Source organism: Pongo abelii, chromosome 19 (genome assembly GCF_028885655.2).
Source record: "Pongo abelii isolate AG06213 chromosome 19, NHGRI_mPonAbe1-v2.0_pri, whole genome shotgun sequence".
Classification (NCBI taxonomy): Eukaryota; Metazoa; Chordata; class Mammalia; order Primates; family Hominidae; genus Pongo; species Pongo abelii.
The window spans coordinates 81,070,521-81,091,952 of record NC_072004.2 but is presented as its reverse complement, the minus strand read 5'-3'; the positions used below and the strand labels follow the sequence as shown (position 1 = coordinate 81,091,952).

The 21,432-nt window shown below is 37.6% G+C and overlaps 1 protein-coding gene across 50 annotated transcripts in view; it reads left to right on the top strand.

Annotated features, from left to right (window-relative positions):
- Positions 1–21,432, top strand: part of CEP112 (centrosomal protein 112) — a 599,014-nt gene that overhangs the window by 476,599 nt on the left and 100,983 nt on the right. For 45 of the 50 annotated variants that reach the window (XR_010138342.1, XM_024234943.3, XM_054537262.2 and 42 more), the window contains one exon: positions 4,797–4,946. The exons of the other annotated variants lie outside the window; for them this stretch is intronic. Coding sequence is in view for 44 of the 45 variants with exons in the window: in XM_024234943.3 (XP_024090711.1) it covers positions 4,797–4,946 (150 nt within the window). In the remaining variant the exon portion in view is untranslated. The remainder of the gene's footprint in view (positions 1–4,796; positions 4,947–21,432) is intronic. 50 annotated transcript variants of the gene reach the window in all.

The window sequence follows — 21,432 nt, the reverse complement described above, 5'->3', positions numbered from 1 at the left end:
GAGAACACTAAAAGCAAATTGCTTAACTCTGTTGGGTTTTTAAAAATCCCTCTCTGAAAAAAAGAAAATGAATGCATTAGTAATGAGTGTGTTGGTACCTCAGAGAGCATAAGATTAAATTTGAAAAATATTTTAAAGATTTTCCTCCTTTAGAGGAAGCTGCTTACTTTTCACGATTTTATCAAGCCTGTAGGACCTAATAGACCATGTACACTGAACCTTTGGCACACCTGAGACCTGTGCCCCGTTCTGAGATCTGCAGCAGTCACCCTCGCCACCACTGCAGTGTTTGCATCATCTCTGGGCACGCCCCCAAATATCATTTCCATCAGAATCACATTTTTTTTAACTTAAGAAGAGAATGGAGACGATGCATACACTGCAGTGGTGGTGAGTGCTAGAATTTACTCCGCTTAAAACATTGAAATAATAAGTGATTATGTATTAACCTTGCCTCTTCAATATTAATATAGTTTTCCCCACTCAGCCTAGTCATCTATCTAGTGGCCATTTTTCAAGGAAAGATACTGCCATTTTGCCAGAATGTCCATAGTTAGAAACATGGGCAGGACTGAAGTTGGAATGCCAGTTGAGCTTGCCTGCTGCCAAGGGACGAGTGTCTCCTACCACTGCCCCACACTACCCAATACCTGATGCATATTAGTACCTGGGAATATTCCACATGACCCCTGTGCCCATCTCTATGCCAGCCTCCTGGGGGCCAACCCAGAATGCACAAGGCATCCACTTATTTTGTGAGGAGCGTCAGTGTTCACCTAACGTTCCTAAGCATGGCTTCCTAAGTGGCTTGTCTTCTCTATTGTATTATATTTTAAAGAAGAGTTTTATAAAACTCTCAAACTGTACTACAATCTGAAAAGCAATAGAATGAGTTGAAGATGAAATCCTAACCCCTATTTAGGATCCTGTTTGTTTTTTTTTAAGACAGCTAACATTTTTGCAAAGCGTTAATTGCTTAACAATTATTATTAACTATGATGACTTTCATGAGTTCAGATGCTTACACCATCAGCTCAAAATAGCTCTCCTTTTGTTTCTGAAAATACTAATTTTTAATATCCATATGAAAATTCTCTAATCCACTTCTTTCATTGAAACTAATACAGTATAAACATTTAGTTGAGTGCTAGCATTTTGTTCTATGGTTTTTAATTATGATTCAATCAAAACTGGAGGGTTTTGATTATGATTGTATATATTAGTTTTCATTTTTCTTAGAAACTTTTAACATTATTATTCTACGAGAAGGGTAGGTTAGCTGAATACAATTTGCCAGGTGATGGTTTTTTATTACTTACCATGATTATAGTTCTACCACTTAAACTGGCCAGTTATTACATACACTGAGCTAAGGAGAAAGTAGTCCATTTTCTTATACTCTAGGTCTACAACCAGTAGAGTTTTGTTCCTTACCTGAAGCATGTTAATCTGATTATTATGATTATTTCTCAATCTTAAAGTATTAAATCTTGTTTTTTAAATTATCCTTATTTTAGTTACTGTTCCATATCCATATCACCTGTGAGTCTATTCAACTAAATAATTTATCTATTTATCTAGCTAAGTGTTTCACCTGAAGTGTTTTAACATTCTCCCCCTTATATCGCCTTCCTAAGTTTTAAAAATAGCTTTCCAAAAATAATCTCATTATTTCCCCCTGAGGAATCTCTCCTTATTCCCCCAAAGAATGTAAGGTTTTATTTTCCACACAAAAGCAAGCACGTCCTTCTTAGAACATCCTGGACTTCACTTGTAGTCCTTTCCAAAACCTGCATTTTTTTCTTTTCTTTTTTTTTTTTTTTTTTTTTTTGAGATAGAGTTTTACCCTTGTTGCCCAGGCTGGAGTGAAATGGCGCAATCTTAGCTCACTGCAGCCTCCGCCTCCCGGGTTCAAGTGATTCTCCAACTTCAGCCTCCCTAGTAGCTGGGATTACAGGCATGTGTCACCACACCTGGCTAATTGTTTGTATTTTTAGTAGAGACGGGGTTTCGCCATGTTGGCCAGGCTGGTCTCGAACTCCTGGCCTCAGGTGATCCGCCCGCCTCAAAACCTGAATTATTTTGTCCTAAATGTTCTGAAAATGAGAAATGTCCCTGTTCCATGGCCTTTGACTGTTTGAAGTATCCCAGGATATTTTTATCTTTATTCTTTGGTGAGTTACAAGCTAGTCTCAATCTTAGTATTTTTTAAAGAAAAAATTACTTTGTACTTTAAAAATATATCACATGACTGCAGTTGTGGATATATGAATCTATACATGTGTTAAACTGCGCAGAACTAAACACACACACATACACCCTCTCTCTCTCATTCTCTGTCTTGCCCTCCTTCTCTCTCCAGAATTAAACCCACTTCTACAAAGTTATAGTTTACTCAGCTTAAAACATTGAAATAGTAAGTTGTTTTTTACTATTTGGCCCCATGTTCTCATAAAAGATCAATCTTAAATTTCATATTAGGCCAAGGAAATCTGACTCTTTTTTATCCCTGGCTCCTCTGGCTCTGTAACTGTGAGTTGATTGTTCTGTGCATCAATTTTTGACATTTACTATGAGAATTTAACCTTTCCTGTTTCACAGAAGTGCTATGAGAATTAATTGAATTGATGCCAGAATGGAAACAATATTTGATCAAAATTCAGAAAATGGGTGAAAACATCTTCATTCTCAGTAAATGAATGCCTCCACTCATAGCAGAAGGCTCAAGTTTGCATGTAATAATATTGACATGTTGTTATTATATATTTTTTCATTTCACAATTGGCTAAATATTTGATTATTGACAAATTCCAAGTGTCAAACTTTGGTATAGTGAATTTGCTCACTTCTCAAAGCATAAATATTCCATATTTTATTGTCAAGATGCTATTATTTATGTCAGTAGTAACAACTCGTATTTCTATAGCATTTGGCTTCTGGGGGACTCCAGACAGTTTCTATTTATTGCCTTATAATGCTGTAATCTTGTTTTGTCACCAAATAATAGTTGGAAAAACTGAGCTTCAAGAAAGATAACTTGTCCAGAGTCTCTCACCAACTGCCCTCCCCTCTGCTTAGGACCAAAGAATTATATTCTAACGCGGGTCTAATGTTGTTTCTTTTATTAGAAGAAACAACTATTTCCTGCTTTTAAAAAGTCATCACTTGAATTTGCAAGGAAATGGATACATCCAAACCAAAGGAAGGACAGTGCTCTCAGAAGGCCAATTAAATATAAAAGTTTCTCATCAGATGGTTAATTTGAGAAGTTAGAAGAATGCTGTCTGGAGAGAACAGATTCTTAAATGCAGGGAATACTACAGGAGTGAAAGAAAATGGCACCATGTAAACCAAAATAACTATCCATGAGTTAGGAAGAAGACAACCTATTTGGAAGTAAAAACTTCCCTGCAATACCAAAACCTTGTTTTAAAGAAACATAACGGAGTGGCCAAGCATGGTGGCTCACGCCTGTAATCCCAGCACTTTGGGAGGCCGAGGCGGGCGGATCACAAGGTCAGGAGTTCGAGACCAGTCTGGCCAATATGGTGAAACTCGTCTCTACTAAAAATACAAAAATTAGCCAGGCGTGGTGGCCTGTAGTTCCAGCTACTCGGGAGGCTGAGGCAGGAGAATCGCTTGAACCCGGGAGGCGGAGGTTACGTTGAGCCGAGATTGTGCCACTGCACTCCAGCCTGGGTAACAGCGCAAGACTCCATCTCAAAAAAAAAATAAATAAAAAAATAAACAAACAAAAAACAAAAAAACTAAAAAACTCATAAAGTCGGCAGGTTAAAGGACCCAATTAGTGCAGTGATTGGTCTGACTGCATGGTTCAAATCCTGCCTGTCTCTTTAGTTGGATGTCATTTTCAACAACGTAAGATATTTGTCCTCTCTCTGTGCCTCTGTGTCCTCATTTATAAAAGATAGGCAGGCCGGGCACAGTGGCTCACGCCTGTAATCCCAACACTTTGGGATGCCGAGGTGGGTGGATCACCTGAGGTCAGGAGTTCGAGACCAGCCTGGCCAACATGATGACACCCCATCTCTACTAAAAATACAAAAAATTAGCTGGGTGTGGTGACGGGCACCTGTAATCCCAGCTACTCGGGAGGCTGAAGCAGGAGAATCACTTGAACCCAGGAAGCGGAGGTTGCAGTGAGCCGAGATCACGCCATTGCACTCCAGCCTGGGCAACAAGAACGAAATTCCATCTCAAAAAAAAAAAAAAAAAAAAAAAATTAAAATAAAAAAAATAAAAGATAGGCAGTAATAATACCTGTTTCACAGTAGTAAATGACATAAGAACTTAAAGTGTTAAACACAATACACAAATATTAGTGAATTCCCAAAAATTACTGTATAGAATTAGGTGACTGAAGAATAAACTCTGTTCATTATTTTCTTTGGTTATTACCGTTCTAAGTATTATGAAAAGCAGAATAGCTTTCCTCATTCTAATAAGTATATTTCTCAGTAAAATAAAATCTGACACTTTTCGTATTTTTGAGATCACAGATGTTCTTTCTTCTGATGAGTAAATATTGTGGAATGTTAGAGTGGAAACGTCTTCCAAGTATATTTGGTTCAGCCGTTGTTCACCATTCACATTTTTATTAAAGTCTTTTATTGTGTGGCATTTCATGCATTATAGTGTGTGATATGTTAATTGAAAATATTTAATTTGTGGAATAGAGTTTTGCCAAATCCATTCTTTTGTTAAGCATCAATACATATAAAATAGATGCCTCTCCCAGAAGAATTTGAAGTTATAGCATGCTGTTTTCATTTTAGATCATAGCAGAACTTCAGACAACCATTTCCTCTCTGAAAGAAGAGAACAGCCAGCAGCAGCTTGCTGCAGAAAGGCGGCTCCAGGATGTTAGACAAAAGTTTGAAGATGAGAAGAAGCAGCTGATTAGAGATAATGACCAAGCAATCAAGGTAATCTGAAGACTTCAGTAACCAGTGGTACCAGCTGCTTTAATGTAATTAAAAGGAGAGCTGAAATCCCAGCAGTGGGCAGATGAATGCGGGTATCTGGCTTGTTCACACAGCCTGCAGTAATTCCATTCACTGGACTCTACCTTTGATGTATCCAGTGACTCAGGCTGACTTCCCTCTAAGAGATCGCATGCCAGCATAAAAAGTCATTTTTGGCAAGCCCAATCCATTCACATTGAACAAATATTTTAAAAATACCCTGTCCTTTCTCTTGAGAACCACTTTGGAATTGTCTCTTGAAATTAGAATGACTGTTTGAGCCCAGCACTGCTGGCTGTTAAAGTCAGAAGTCAGCTTCCAATTTGCATTCTGTTCTTTGCCCACATCCTTTCATTATGTATTCGCATAATGAGAAATAACCTGTTCGAAGCTTGGAATGCCAACCATTTGATGTGCTTTGACACAGTACAGGATAGATGTGTTGCTGCTGAGAAACTAGGTTGTTTCCAAATTACTTCAGAGAATCACACCCTTAATAGCAACAGAAAATTCCCTGGACCCCGATTCTTTCAGTGATAGGCAGTTAGATCTCCAAGTAGTTTTTTTCTTGGCTTCATAGCAGTGAATATTATTGTATGTGTCTACATCATACTGGGTTTAATGTGTGAGGATAAGCATCTGGAAACCTTTATAAATAAGGCTTAAAAGAGAACAAAAAATTTTTAAAGAATTCCCAGCAAAAGATTATTTTTCAGCGACTTTAGTTTGACATAACAATACTTAAAGCGTGTGGAGTAATCATACAAAGCAAAGAACAATAAAAGAAAAATTTGGGTTTTATAGCTGCCCTTTCCTGCCTCACCTCTGCATCTTCTTTTTCTATAGCCTATTGCAGGCAATCTGAGTAACGCTGGGAAGAGTTAGTGTTAATGTCAGTTGCTTTTTATATATTCCCTTTAAGCTGAGACAACACTAGATAGAATAAAAAGCCTTAACAGATGGACAAAACCTTCAAGGCCGTTACATCCGGCCTCCTCACTTTACCATTGAGGACTTTTTTTTTTAATGACATTTTTCCTATATATTTCCACCTGCAAGCTTCCGTTGATCTATATGACTGTTTTGCTTCACATAAATTGCATTGCATATTTTGTTTAAATTGTTTTAGTTCTATAAAATTTACATATTAAATGCATTTCTGTTTCACTTTATGTCCAAATACCAAGTGGTAGGTAATATCCAAATTTTAAATGAACAATCAAATCTCAATATAAGCAAAAATGGAAAATACGAATGTACTCCTGACAACATAGTTCTGGTATTGTTTCTTGATGATTAAAAACATCTTGAAAGAATTATAATTAGTACAGTTGCTCATTTTAAACTAATTCTTACAGTTTTAATTATTTAATTTTTAAATTACTTAATTTTTAAATTATTTAATAATAATTTAATTATTCTTACAGTTTTATAATATATATAAAAACCATATGTACCATACGTTACCTGAAAATAAAAAAATAAAATTACAATATAGGTAAGATATAGCTAAGTTTTGATTCACTCACTTAGATTATACATAAAGTAAGTGACATTTCTTTTTTACTAACCTACATTAAAGTTGCTAAGGTAATTGATTCATTAGCATTCATTGCCTTGGCTCTTTTTTTAAGGCTATATCACAAAAAATACTGTGAATCATAGCTGATATTTACTCATCATGTACTATGTTCCAGGCTCTGCCATTTTCATCCGTCTGAAGTTCCATTATCTCATTTAAGCCTTATGGTAATCTTCATGAGGAAGGTATTTCTGTCATCCCCATATTACAAATGGGGAAACTGTGACTATGAGGTTAAATAACTAGCCCAAGATCATCCTGCTGAACAGTTGGCAGAGGCAGTTTCAAGCCACAATCTGTCTTACTTGAGAGCCTCAACTATTAACTATTATACCATACACTACATCCTGTCCATGAAAATGAGTCAAATGACCAAGTGCCAAAATGAACCTAGATATTCTCGTTCTATTCTTCTCTCTGCATGAATGATATAACATTTTTGTAACAGTTGTTTGATTTGGACATTCTGATTATATTTAAGTGTTTTGTACACATAGATTTAGGTACATGAATAGATATTGATACTCGGAGAGAGGCACAGCCACTATGAGGCCTGATTTTCTGGGACCAAATACATTTGTCTGTAGATATATTCAATAGTGCCGTAAAAGTAGCGTGCATGCTAATTGTGAGACATACTTCACTCCACTTCTGGGTTGATGATGAACTGACCTCTTTCAAGCTGGTGATCAAGAATGGAGACAGAGAGTGAACCTAGTACTCATTCTGTCGGAGCTTATAATAATGCTTCCGCAAATAAATCATTAAAGTAATTCTAGAGAAAATTTGAGGTATACTGAAACCCACTTAAAGGGTCACCAGTCAGGTGCAATATAACTTGATAAAACATTTCTGAAGGATAATTTGGCAATAACTATTATTATTAAATTGCCTGAGAGATATACCTAGCCTTTGACCCATTTTCAGAATTTGCCCAAAGGTGGCAATTAATAATCGCACTAAGCGTTAGTTAATCAAAAAGATGCTTGTCCTAGCTTTCATCCTTTCAGTCAATAGTTATTCAGCTCCTCTTATGTGACAGGTACCTGCAACACCAGCATTCTCTATATCCTTTCTATATTTTTAACTATAGCAAATACACTGAAAACTGTGCACTATAGGAAATGATGTTGGAGAGCATATTTAAGGATATTGAAAATGTTCACATGATATTTTTCAGTGAAAATGCACATCCCAAAACATATAGATGTGAGCTCATTTTTGCAAAACAAAAGTATAACTCAAGAGAAAAAAAGACTACAATTATATCAAAATTTTACTAATGGATGTCTCTGAGTGGTAGAATTTATGATTTTTTTATTGTATCTATATTTAAACTATAATAGCACTTTTGCACAGAGAAGCAGTAAAAATTGTTTGGTAAAAAGGGAAAAGCTACCAGCCTGAAGAAATCCATTGAACATTATGGGAATAGTGGTAGGTGAGACTAACAGCAGCCGTGATCCTCACTGTCCAAGAAACAACAGATGAAGTAAGGTCTTTTACAAAACAGAATTCCTTTAGTGTAAAAAGAGTTACACAAATGAACAAAATTCGTAAGAGTAGATTTTTTTTTTTTTTGAGATGGAGTCTTGCTCTGTTGCCCAGGCTGGAGTGCAGTGGCACGATCTCAGCTCACTGCAACTTCTGCCTCCCAGGTTCAAGCAATTCTCCTGCCTCAGCCTCCCAAGTAGCTGAGATTACAGGTGCCCACCACCACGCCTGGCTAATTTTTGTGTTTTTAGTAGAGATGGGGTTTCACCATGTTGGCCAGGCTGGTCTCAAACTCCTGACCTCAGATGATCTGCCCACCTCAGCCTCCCAAAGTGCTGGGATTACAGGCATAAGCCACCACACCCAGCAAGAGTAGATCTTTTATGCTGTAACACCCTATCTTTTAAAAATCAATAGCAAAAAAATCTTGTTTATCACTTATTTAGTGCCTTAGCTCACTCCTTACATTCAAAGTCACACCTTTCAAAAGAGTTATCACCACTGCATACCCCAAAACTTGATGGCTTAGAGCAACATCTATCTGCCCATAATTCTTTGGATCAGAAATTTGGGCAGGGATCAGCTGGGTGGTTCATCTGCTCAATGCGTGGCATTGGCTGGGGTGCCTCATGAGGCTACATTCAGCAGAAAGCTTGGCTGGGGTTGGAATGTCTGAGCTGGCTTCAGGCCCATGCCATATGGCCTTTTTAACAGATTAATCAGACTTTTCACCTAGTAGCTGATGTCAAAGAGAAATAATTAAAAGGGGTAAAAGCAGAACCTGTATTTCCATTAAGCCCTTCGCTAGGAAGATTCACAAAGTCACTTCCACCACATTCAATTGATCAAGATGGGTCATAGGGCCAGCCCAGAATCTAGGAGAGGAGAAATAGTGGCCAATCTAGGAGAGGAGAAATAGTGGGAGGAATGGCATAGATTTTGAGGCCATCTTAAATCTACCACAGTAGTCTATACTAAAGGTCCGGTTTTTATCTCCTATTTATTCTTCAACTATACAAAATAGTACAAAGAGGAAAATATCTATATTCCTACTACCTATAATCAACATTAATTAACATCATGGCATATTTGCATCCATCTTTTTTTATAAAGAAAATCTATTCTCTTGTTTTTGAAGAAGTAGAAATGTCATATGCTCATTTATAAATAATTTAAAATGCAAGAATAAAAAACGGTAACAGTTTTTAAAGTCACTCCAAATCCTGTCACCCAGAAATAACCACCATAGAATTAAGGTAAACATTATTTCTGATATCCTACTATGTATAAGGGAAAAAGAACAGAAAGCCGAGTAGGCTTTTGAAATGAATACTATAGATTTTTTTTTGTTGTTTTAGAAAAATCTTTAATTTTACTTTAATTCAACAGACAAAAGAAACTAGAGTAAAACAGAGGAATTGTTGAATTTTTGGACAGAACATGTTGATTTTGGCTGAAAAACGTGTACTTTTGCACCCTCATACTTTCTGCCGTAACCCTTCCCTGCCACCTCCTACCTTGGATAGTAGTAGTATTTTCACACTGTCCGGGTTTATGATATTCACAATTTTTAAACCATATCCTATAGTTTAATTCTCATGCTATATTTCAATCTATGCAGTGTTTATACTAGGCCTTTTACCATAGTGGCTCCATTCCCACAGTTTTTACTTTGATTTGTTTCTTAATTGATTGGATGGTGCTGTCTTCCCTGAGTTTTTTCATGTTTAAGAAAGTCTTCTGGCTAACCTGTGTGACTAAATGGCATGTTACATGGGTGCAGTGTTCCTATTCACATTTTCTTCCCATGTGTAAACACGGCTCATCGAGCATTTAAGATTGCTATGAGAAGCCTGGACTAGACAGACCAGCAGACATGACCCCGCAGACTTTTCTGTCTGCAGACCAGCAGACACAGACCGAGTGTACCTCCGTGGAAGTGATTTGCATTTTCTGAGGCATTCCCGAAGAAGTCTTTCTTTCTCATGTAAGTTTAGTAGATTAACCAGGATAAATTCAGTAAGTGACTGAGATATGTCTACATGTTCAGTATTCAATAGCAAATGGTTCTGAAGCATAGTGGTTCTCCTTGTAAGTGAAACTGACTTGTAGTGTCTCTGTGTGTTCTCTGACCTGAGGGAAGGGGAAGGCAGAGCTGGCGCACAAGCCAGCATGCATCTGGCTGAACTGACTGTTCTCGCTTTGAGATTATGTTAAGTGTGTTTCAGGGTTCACACTACCTACATGGAAGCGGCGTCTTCTATTCCTTTGAGTTTGTAATGATCCCAATTTGGTGTATATCTCTGAAGTCCTTTCCTCAGAGGTAGCCAGCCCTGATGTTTATCTGTTTTTCTACCACATCCATCTCCCCTACTCTCAGCCAGAAGAGGAAAAAATGAGGCTGCCATGCCATTTGCTTGTCTCCGGATTTGGTGATAGTATTGAGAATTCTCAGGATTTTGACTCATAACAACATAATGATCCTAGGGGCATGGGCAAGTTTTGAAGTTGAGCCCCTGTGCAACTCTTCACTGTGCTGCAGAATTACATTTCTTTCCTTGACCCCAGGTTTTTGATGGTTTTTTGTATGATATCTACCTTACCACCCAATATTGTTCTGTTGGTGCATTTTTGCTAGCTTTTACTCTTCTTTACTCATTTTATTTGGTGTTGGGAGAGGGACATTCAATCTACTATCTAATCTTGAGAAGCCTATTTGACTTCTTTATAACATTTAACAAGGATCTTCTGCTGCTCAGATATTACCACAATAATGCTGCTTAACAAACACTTTTGGAGACTCAGTGACTTTCACTCACATTTATTTTTCTTGGAATATGTCTGTGGGTCGCTGTTGTGGCTCAAATTCAGAATGTGCATTGACTGACTGGGTTTGACTCCAGGCTTTAGATCGGATTCAGGCCAGCTCTACACATCTGTACAGTCAGCTTGGACTAGTAGTTGTCCGGAATATCCTGTTAATGGTAGATTACAGAAGTGCAAGAGGATGGGTTGAAAGAAATCCCTGCATCCTCAGCCTCATTTCTGTCCACATCAATGAGGCAGGGAAATTACATACTGACTCTAGTTAGAAGACCATGAACATCTGTGAACAACGATCTAATCTGCACATGACTAGCCTCTAAAAACTTCCTTAGCTCTATGGCAGCACTTTTCTGGGGCATCTACCTTTCGGAACCCCTCTTTCCCATTCTTGTTCCCATCTCCGCTTTTTTGCACTGAAATAATGGTATTAGTTAGGGCCTATTTTGTTTTCTCTATATACACTGGATTATCCCTGGACAATCTCATCCCTTCATGTTAACTTCCAGACAAATGAATTTTGAATTTTCATCGCCATTCAAACTTTTCTCCTGAGACCTCAGTCCACATTTCTGACTACTACTGGGCATTTCCATTTGGATGGACCATAGACTGTACAATCTAGACCTGTCATAAACTGAATTTATCTTCCTCTTGCTCTTCTCCCAGCCCCAGCCTGCTCTTCTTCTTGTATTGGTTATCTGAATTAAAGTACCACCATCATCCACCTACTCACTGAAGTCAGATTCCCTAGAAATCCCCCTGAATTAATTATTTCCTTCCCTTACCTCTCATAGGTCAGTTCCTAGAGAAAACTCCTAAATATCTCCAAACTCATACCCTACTCCCCAATCACTAGATCCTACCTTCTAGGTCAGATCATCATCATCGTTGACCTTGCCTAACACAATCCCCCTTATCTAGAATCACTGCCAATAACTCAACCCTCTCAAATCCATGCCTCACACTATTGATAAGGTAACTTTTCTAAAACACAAATATGGGCATGTTGTTTTTTCTTAAAATTCATCGATGGCTTTCCATTGCCTACAGGATAAAACCTATACTTGTCAATATGGCATACAAAACACTTTATGATCTAAACCAGCAGCTCTTAAGGTATTCTCTGCAGACTCCAATGAGTCCCTGAGACCTTTACAATGGCCCCACAAGGTCAAACTATTTTCATAATAACACAAAGATATCACTTTCCTTTTTTACTACATTGATACTTGTGCAGATGATACAGAAGCAGTGGTGGGTGAAACTGCTGGTGGCTTCACACCAAACAAGGCTTTAACATGAAACCATATGACTAGTCATTATTTTCTTCACTACCATGTACTTATGGTTAAAAAAAAAAAAGCAATAAAATATACAGATGGTCCCTGATTTACAGTGGCTCAACTTACAATTTCTCAACTTTATGATAGGTTAATCAGGATATTAAGTACGTTTTCAACTTAACGATATTTTCTACTTACATTGGGTTTATTGAGACTTAACACCATCTTAGCTGAAGAGCGTCTGTATTGATTTTGTTAAATCTCAAACCTCGAGGATACATCTCTTTTAATGTTGATAGGAAGTACACATGAAGCACTTCTGCTGCATACTGAAGTAGGATGGCTGTCTTAGAGAAAAGCAGTTTTGTGTCTGTATGAGTATGAGCTGAACTCTAGTCACTCTGAAAGAACGATTGACAGGCAACCTATGCTTATTCACACTTGAGTATTTGGCAGATGTTTTCTTGAAAATGAATGAAATGAAACAAGCCTGACATTTCAAGGATAACAACTGACTATATTGTTGCTAATGATAAAATTTAAGCTTTCAAGCCAAAATTAGAATTTTGGAAAACTAATACCACCACTGTGAGCCTGACAGCCTCACAATACTTACAGACTTTTCTAAGATCGGTGATATTATCAGTGATGTGAATGGGAAGAAAGGGGAAGGAAGAGAGTGAAGTGTATCAACATTTGGAAGATTTGTATAACTCACAGAACCATGTTTTCCAAATGACAAACACCTGATGTTACAAAACCATGCCTGAGTAAAAGATCCATTCAAAATACAAAAGAGACCAGTGGATGTTAATGTAATAGCATGAAAAGCTCACTGATAGAGTTTCAGATTCCACATTGCAACTAACTTTTAAGAAGCTACCACTTGTCAAGTTTTGGCATAGTAACAAAAATATCCACAGTCATCTAAAAAGGCTACTAAAATACTCCTCCCTTTTCTAACTTCTTATCTGTGTGAGACTAGATTTTCTTCCTATTCTTCAATCAAAGTAACATCTTGCAAGAGATTGAATGCAGAAGCATGTTTGAGAATCAGCTGCCTTCTATCAAATCAGTCGTTGAAAAGATTTGCAAAAAATGAAACATAGCTAGTTGTCTCGCTAATTTTTTTTGCTTTGGAAAATAGTTATTTTTCTATTAAAATATTATATTTATGTTTACACATAATGAGTTTATTACTATTTTAATGAGTAAAATGTTTTAATATTTCTTAGTTTTAATATGTAATATGATAAACTCAGTAGATGTAATCCACATATACAAAACCTCTTTGGGGTTGTCAGTTTGTAAGAGTGGAAAGGAATCCTGAAACCCAACACTTGGAGAACCACTTGTCTAGACATCACCCTCCAGTCCCCCTCATCAGCTGCCAGTGCTCAACATAGATGCCATGTTCTCTATGATCCCATGCCCCATGGGAAATGCCCATGAGCTCTGTGTAAAGTGTCCTTTCCCTTTGACTTAAGGTCATCTTTTCTGCGAAGCATCAGAGTGAGAAACTCATGCCAACCTCGTTCATCCCTCTAATGAAGTGTTGCTGTATTACAATGCTGACCCACAATCCCTCACCCAGTCCGAATCTGCAGGTTCTAGGAAGGTGGTGCTTGTGCTGTATCTGCAGTGGGTCCTGGGACAGCACAGTCTACTCAGACACATACAGGAACAGTGAAATGTGTGAGTGTCCCCAATGAATGAGACAAGTAGAGATTATAAGTACCCACCCAACATCAGTCAGGTTTTGTTCCCAAAGAAGTTAACTGCAGACTTTAAAAAAGAATTTGTGTTTTTCAGAGGATTTTTGGATTTCAGGATTGCAGATAGAACATTGTGGACCTGTATTTAGATGAATTATCTTTCTCACCAACTAGACTGTGAGGTTTTTGAGAGCAAGCTTTAGTGCAATGTTTGTTTCGATGTAAGTGCTGGAAATAACACAGAATAAATGAATGATGTTCCCTCATAAATCATAAAAGGTTCTGATAACAAATAGTGTCACTTTATTCTCATGTCATTTTGTTTTTAGTGGCAGCAAGCTCATAAATATTTTGTAATGGTATAGCAGATATGGGGAGAGAACTCAGATCTTGTGGTAACCATCATATATTTTGCCTAATTATGCAGATTCTAAAAAAAATCCTTGTATATACAGACACACCTCATTTTATTGCACTTCATTTTATTGCACCTCACAGACATTGTGTTTTTTACAATTCAAGGTTTGTGGCAACTCTGTGTCAAGTCTATTGGCACCATTTTTCCAACAGCATGTGCTCACTTTGTGTCTCTGTGTCACATTTTGGTAATTCTCACAATATTTCAGACCTTTTCATTATTATATCTGTTATGGTGATTGATCTGTTATCAGTGATCTTCGATGTTACTATTATCATTGTTTTGGGGTGCCACAAACTGCACCCATGGGAGACAACAAACAATAAGTGTTGTGTGTATCCTAACTGCTCCACTTCCTGGCCATTCCCCCATCTCTCTCCATCTCCTTGGGCCTCCCTCTTCCCTGAGACACAACAATATTGATGTAGGTCAATTAATAATTCTACAATGGCCACTAAGTGTTCAAATGAAAAGAAGTGTCATACATCTTTAACTTTAAACCAAAAGCTAGAAATTACTAAGTTCAGTGAGGAAGGCATGTTGAAAGCCGAGACAGGCCCAAAGCTAGGCCTCTTGTACCAAACAGCCACATTGTGAATGCAAAGGAAAAGTTCTTGAAGGAAATTAAAAGTGCTACTCCAGTGAACACATGAATGGCAGAAAGCAAAGCAGCTTTGTGGTGATATGGAGAGAATTGTGGTAGTCTAGTAGAAGATCAAACTAACCACAACCTTTCCTTAAGCCAAAGTCTAATTCAGAGCAAAGGCCATAAATTTCTTCAATTCTGTGAAGGCTGAGAGAGGTGAGGAAGCTGCAGAAGAAATGTCTGAAGCTAGCAGAGGTTTGTTCATAAGGTTTAAGGAAAGAAGCCATCTCCGTAACATAAAAATGCAAGGTGAAGCAGGCAAGTGCTGAAGCTACAGCAAGTTACCCAGAAGATCTAGCTAAGTTCATTGATGAAGGTGACTACACTAAATGACAGATTTTCCATGTAGATGAAACAGGCTTCTATTGGAAGAAGATGCCATCTAGGACTTTTATTGCTAGAGAAGCTTTAAAACTACAAAGGACAGGCTAACTCTCTTGTTCAAGGCAAGTGCAGCTGGTGACTAAGGCCAGGGCTCATTAACCATTCCAAAAACCCTAGGATGCTAAAGAATGATGCTAAATCTAATCTGCCTGTGCTTTTTCAGTGGAACAAGAAAGCCTGCACTGCAGCTTGGTTTACAGCATGGTTTCCTGAATATTTTAAGTCTGCTATTGAGACCTCCTGCCCAGAAAAAAAAGATTCCTTTAAAAAAAATTACTGCTGATTAACCATGCACCTGGTCACCCAAGAGCTCTGATGGAGATGTACAAGGAGATGAATGTTGTTTTCTTGCCTGCTAACACAGCATCCATTCTCCAGCTCATGAATCCAGGAGTCATTTCAACTTTCAAGTCTTCTTGTGTCAAAAATACACTTCATAAGACTATAGCTGCCATAGATGGTAATTCCTCCGATGGATCTGGGCAAAGTAAATTGAAAACTTTCTGGAAAGGCTTCACCATTTTAGAGCCATTAAGAACATTTTTGATTCATGGGAGGAGGTCAAAATATAAACATTAACAGGAGTTTGGAAGAAGTTGATTCCAACTTTCACGAATGACTTTGAGGAAGTAACTGCAGATGTGGTAGAATAGCAAGAGAACTAGAATTGGAAATGGAGCCTAAAGATGTGACTGAATTGCTTCAACCTCATGACCAAACTTGAATGAAGAGTTGCTTCTTATGGATGAGCAAAGACAATGTTTTCTTGAGATGGAATCTACTCCTGGTGAAGATGCTGTGAATATTGCTGAAATGACAACATAGGATTTAGAATATTATATCAACTTAGTTGATAAAGCAGTGGCAGGATTTGAGAAGATAGACTTCCATTTTCAAAGAAATTCTACTGTGGTTAAATCAAACAGCATCGCATGCTACAGAGAAATCTTCCATGAAAGGAAGTCAATTGGTGCAGTGAACTTTATTTTTATCTTGTTTAAGAAATTGCCACAGCCACCCCAGCCTTCAGCAACCACCACGCTTATTAGTCAGCAGCCATCAGCATCAAAAGCAAGACCCTCCACCAATAAAAAGATTAGGACTCTCTGGGGGCTGAGATGATTGTTAACATGTCTTAGCAATAAGAAAGTTTTAATTAAGGTATGTACATTGTTCTTTTAGACATAACGCTATTGCACACTTAATAGACTATAGTATAGTGTAAACATGACTTTTATATGCACTGGGAAACCAAAAAAATATGTGAGACTCTCTTTATCATGGTATACACTTTATTACAGTGGTCAGGAACTGAACTTGCAGTATCTCCGCAGTATGCCTGTATTATCTAAGAACACAATTTGTGTACTCCAGGGGCAATGCCCACAAAAGGCTGTATGCCAAAGCCAAGTTATCTAAATGTGAGTTAGCACTATCCACTGAGCTCACAGAAGTTCATTTGGGGAAACATTAGAAATAGTTCTTTAAACAGACTGTGGAACATTCTTCTGGCATCACTGTACCACCAGGGCTAAGTCCTTTCTTTGAAGCTAGCGTATTGAAAGTTTCTCACTGTGAAGCCAGATGTCCAAGCAGAGATTTCATATCAAGGAGAAATGTTGTAAAATTTTTGCTTGCAGGCATAGAAAAGAGATTTTACAGCCTTGATGCTTCTCTCCCTTGGCTACTGACTGGAGTTCACAAGACGAGGTCAGCTGCCAGTAGGACATCTAGCAATCTGGTCTGTGTTACCAGAAGGGCTTGGTTGGGGGTGGGGGGTGGGGGGTGTAGAATATTTCATAAGATTGGGCAATTCTTACTGTGCTAAAAGCTTACAGGAATCAATTTCCCAAAGAATAAAATTACAAACCTCTTTGTGGTGTTTTAGTAGCATTGGGAAACAGGAAGAAATCTCGATGCCTAGCATCAAATGGCATTGTTTGGGACCTGTTCATTATTTAATTCTTGTCTCCCCTGTATGCATGTCCTAAGGGCACAAGGAAAGTGGCATTTTCTTTGTGCCCTCCTGAATTAGAATTAATAATGCTAAGAATAGAGATGTATTTTCCATCCCACCTAAGAAGGTTTGCCCGCTCACTCAGAAAGAAAGACAGAGCCATTCAGTCATAGTAGCATAAAGCATAAGTGCTGTTTTTCAGGAAGGATGCCCTGGAAGATAAGCTTGGATACACTGTGGCCGTGAATTATCACCTTGCTTCCTAGAGCAAGGAGAAGCAATAGCAATAAATGAGCAGAGAAGAAATGAACAGTTCTGTCTCAAAAGTTTTTTTTACCCCAAAGCTTCCCTGCAATTCTATTCTCTGGCAGTTTTTATTTTATTTTAAAACTAGTCAAATAAGATTCTTTGTTCAGTGGACAAAATCCTTCAAGTGCTATGAGAGATATTTTTAGCCCCTGGAACATTGCCTTGTGTACATTAAGGAATCAATTAAGGTTTGATGAGTGAATGCACGAATCTGTGAGTAGGGAGAGTGTGATCAAAAGAACACAGGTGAAAGTAGATTCTTCTTCACCAATGGCTAAATTGTACTCTTTGGAAGTCACTAGGTGACTATATATGGTTAATTGATTTTTCTGTTTGTTTGTTTGAGACAGGATCTCGCTGTGTGGCCCAGGCTGGAGTGCAGTGGCACGATCCTGGCTCTCTGCAGCCTCCAACTCCTGGGCTCAAGCGATCCTCCCTCCACAGACCCCAACCTTAGTAGTTGGGATTACAGATGTGTGTCACCACTCCCAGCTAGTTTTTATATTTTTAATAGAGACAGGGTTTCACCATATTGCCCAGGCTGGTGGTTAATTGTATTATTGCATGGTCCAAAATGAAGTACTTTGGTTAATAAACTATTGGAATATATATGGATAATTTTAGTTTTTTAATTTTAAAAATTTAACAAAAAACTACTTGGACATTGTTAATCTTTAATAATGCTAAACTGTATCGGAGATAGTTCAAAGGCAGTATAATGAACATAATGATCATTGAATGACATAAATGTAAGCCTCAGCAACCAAAATTACTGAATGATCAATTTAATATGTATTAGGTGGTGCAAAAGTAATTGCGGTAATGGCAAAAACCGCAATTACTTTTGTAACAGCCTAATATTTGCTACATAGGTGTATATGCACATATTTATATACGAAGTCATATGTCACATAACAACATATCAGTCAAGATGGACTACATAGATGATGGTAGTCCCATAAGATTACAATGAAATAAATGATGAGAAATCCTTACGGCCTAGTAACTTCTTAATGATCCTGACCCTTTGTAGGCCTAGCCTAATGTGTGTGTTTTTGTCTTATTTTTAACAGAAAGCTTACAAAGTAAAAATAAAAAAATTAATAGAAAAAAGCTTATGGAATAAGGATAAAGAAAAACGGAATATGTACAATTATTATCTGTCAAATAAAAATAAATTTTTAACAAAGGAAAAAATATCGTATAGCTGCACAATGTGTTTCTGTTTTAAGCTATGTTATTACCAAAGAGTCAAAAAGTTTAAATTTTTTTTAAGTTTATAAAGTGAAAGTGTTCCAGTAAGCTAAGATGAATTCATTATTGAAGAAAGAAAATGTTGTTTTATAAATTTAGCATAGCCTAAGTGTAGAGTATTTTATTTTATTTTATTTATTTATTTTTTTTTGGGGGGGGGAAGCTTTTATTTATTTTATTTTATTTCTTTATTTTTTTTTCTTTTCTTTTTTTTTCTTTTTATTATTATTATTATACTTTAGGTTTTATGGTACATGTGTGCAATGTGCAGGTAAGTTACATATGTATACATGTGCCATGCTGGTGCGCTGCACCCACTAACTCGTCATCTAGCATTAGGTATATCTCCCAATGCTATCCCTCCCCCCTCCCCCCACCCCACAACAGTCCCCGAAGTGTGATGTTCCCCTTCCTGTGTCCATGTGTTCTCATTGTTCAATTCCCACCTATGAGTGAGAATATGCGGTGTTTGGTTTTCTGCTCCTACGATAGTTTACTGAGAATGATGATTTCCAATTTCATCCATGTCCCTACAAAGGACATGAACTCATCATTCTTTATGGCTGCATAGTATTCCATGGTGTATATGTGCCACATTTTCTTAATCCAGTCTATCATTGTTGGACATTTGGGTTGGTTCCAAGTCTTTGCTATTGTGAATAATGCCGCAATAAACATACGTGTGCATGTGTCTTTATAGCAGCGTGATTTATAGTCCTTTGGGTATATACCCAGTAATGGGATGGCTGGGTCAAATGGAATTTCTAGTTCTAGATCCCTGAGGAATCGCCACACTGACTTCCACAAGGGTTGAACTAGTTTACAGTCCCACCAACAGTGTAAAAGTGTTCCTATTTCTCCACATCCTCTCCAGCACCTGTTGTTTCCTGACTTTGTAATGATTGCCATTCTAACTGGTGTGAGATGGTATCTCATTGTGGTTTTGATTTGCATTTCTCTGATGGCCAGTGATGGTGAGCATTTTTTCATGTGTTTTTTGGCTGCATAAATGTCTTCTTTTGAGAAGTGTCTGTTCATGTCCTTCGCCCACTTTTTGATGGGGTTGTTTGTTTTTTTCTTGTAAATTTGTTGGAGTTCATTGTAGATTCTGCATATTAGCCCTTTGTCAGATGAGTAGGTTGCGAAAATTTTCTCCCATTTTGTAGGTTGCCTGTTCACTCTGATGGTAGTTTCTTTTGCTGTGCAGAAGCTCTTGAGTTTAATTAGATCCCATTTGTCAATTTTGGCTTTTGTGGCCATTGCTTTTGGTGTTTTAGACATGAAGTCCTTGCCCATGCCTATGTCCTGAATGGTAATGCCTAGGTTTTCTTCTAGGGTTTTTATGGTTTTAGGTCTAACATTTAAGTCTTTAATCCATCTTGAATTGATTTTTGTATAAGGTGTAAGGAAGGGATCCAGTTTCAGCTTTCTCCATATAGCTAGCCAGTTTTCCCAGCACCATTTATTAAATAGGGAATCCTTTCCCCATTGCTTGTTTTTCTCAGGTTTGTCAAAGATCAGATAGTTGTAGATATGTGGCATTATTTCTGACGGCTCTGTTCTGTTCCATTGATCTATATCTCTGTTTTGGTACCAGTACCATGCTGTTTTGGTTACTGTAGCTTTGTAGTATAGTTTGAAATCAGGTAGTGTGATGCCTCCAGCTTTGTTCTTTTGGCTTAGGATTGACTTGGCAATGCGGGCTCTTTTTTGGTTCCATATGAACTTTAAAGTAGTTTTTTCCAATTCTGTGAAGAAAGTCATTGGTAGCTTGATGGGGATGGCATTGAATCTGTAAATTACCTTGGGCAGTATGGCCATTTTCACGATATTGATTCTTCCTACCCATGAGCATGGAATGTTCTTCCATTTGTTTGTATCCTCTTTTATTTCCTTGAGCAGTGGTTTGTAGTTCTCCTTGAAGAGGTCCTTCACATCCCTTGTAAGTTGGATTCCTAGGTATTTTACTCTCTTTGAAGCAGTTGTGAATGGGAGTTCACTCATGATTTGGCTCTCTGTTTGTCTGTTATTGATGTATAAGAATGCTTGTGATTTTTGTACATTGATTTTGTATCCTGAGACTTTGCTGAAGTTGCTTATCAGCTTAAGGAGATTTTGGGCTGAGACAATGGGGTTTTCTAGATATACAATCATGTCATCTGCAAACAGGGACAATTTGACTTCCTCTTTTCCTAATTGAATACCCTTTATTTCCTTCTCCTGCCTAATTGCCCTGGCCAGAACTTCCAACAGTATGTTGAATAGAAGTGGTGAGAGAGGGCATCCCTGTCTTGTGCCAGTTTTCAAAGGGAATGCTTTCAGTTTTTGCCCATTCAGTATGATACTGGCTGTGGGTTTGTCATAGATAGCTCTTATTATTTTGAGATATGTCCCATCAATACCTAATTTATTGAGAGTTTTTAGCATGAAGCGTTGTTGAATTTTGTCAAAGGCCTTTTCTGCATCTATTGAGATAATCATGTGGTTTTTGTCTTTGGTTCTGTTTATATGCTGGATTACATTTATTGATTTGCGTATATTGAACCAGCCTTGCATCCCAGGGATGAAGCCCACTTGAT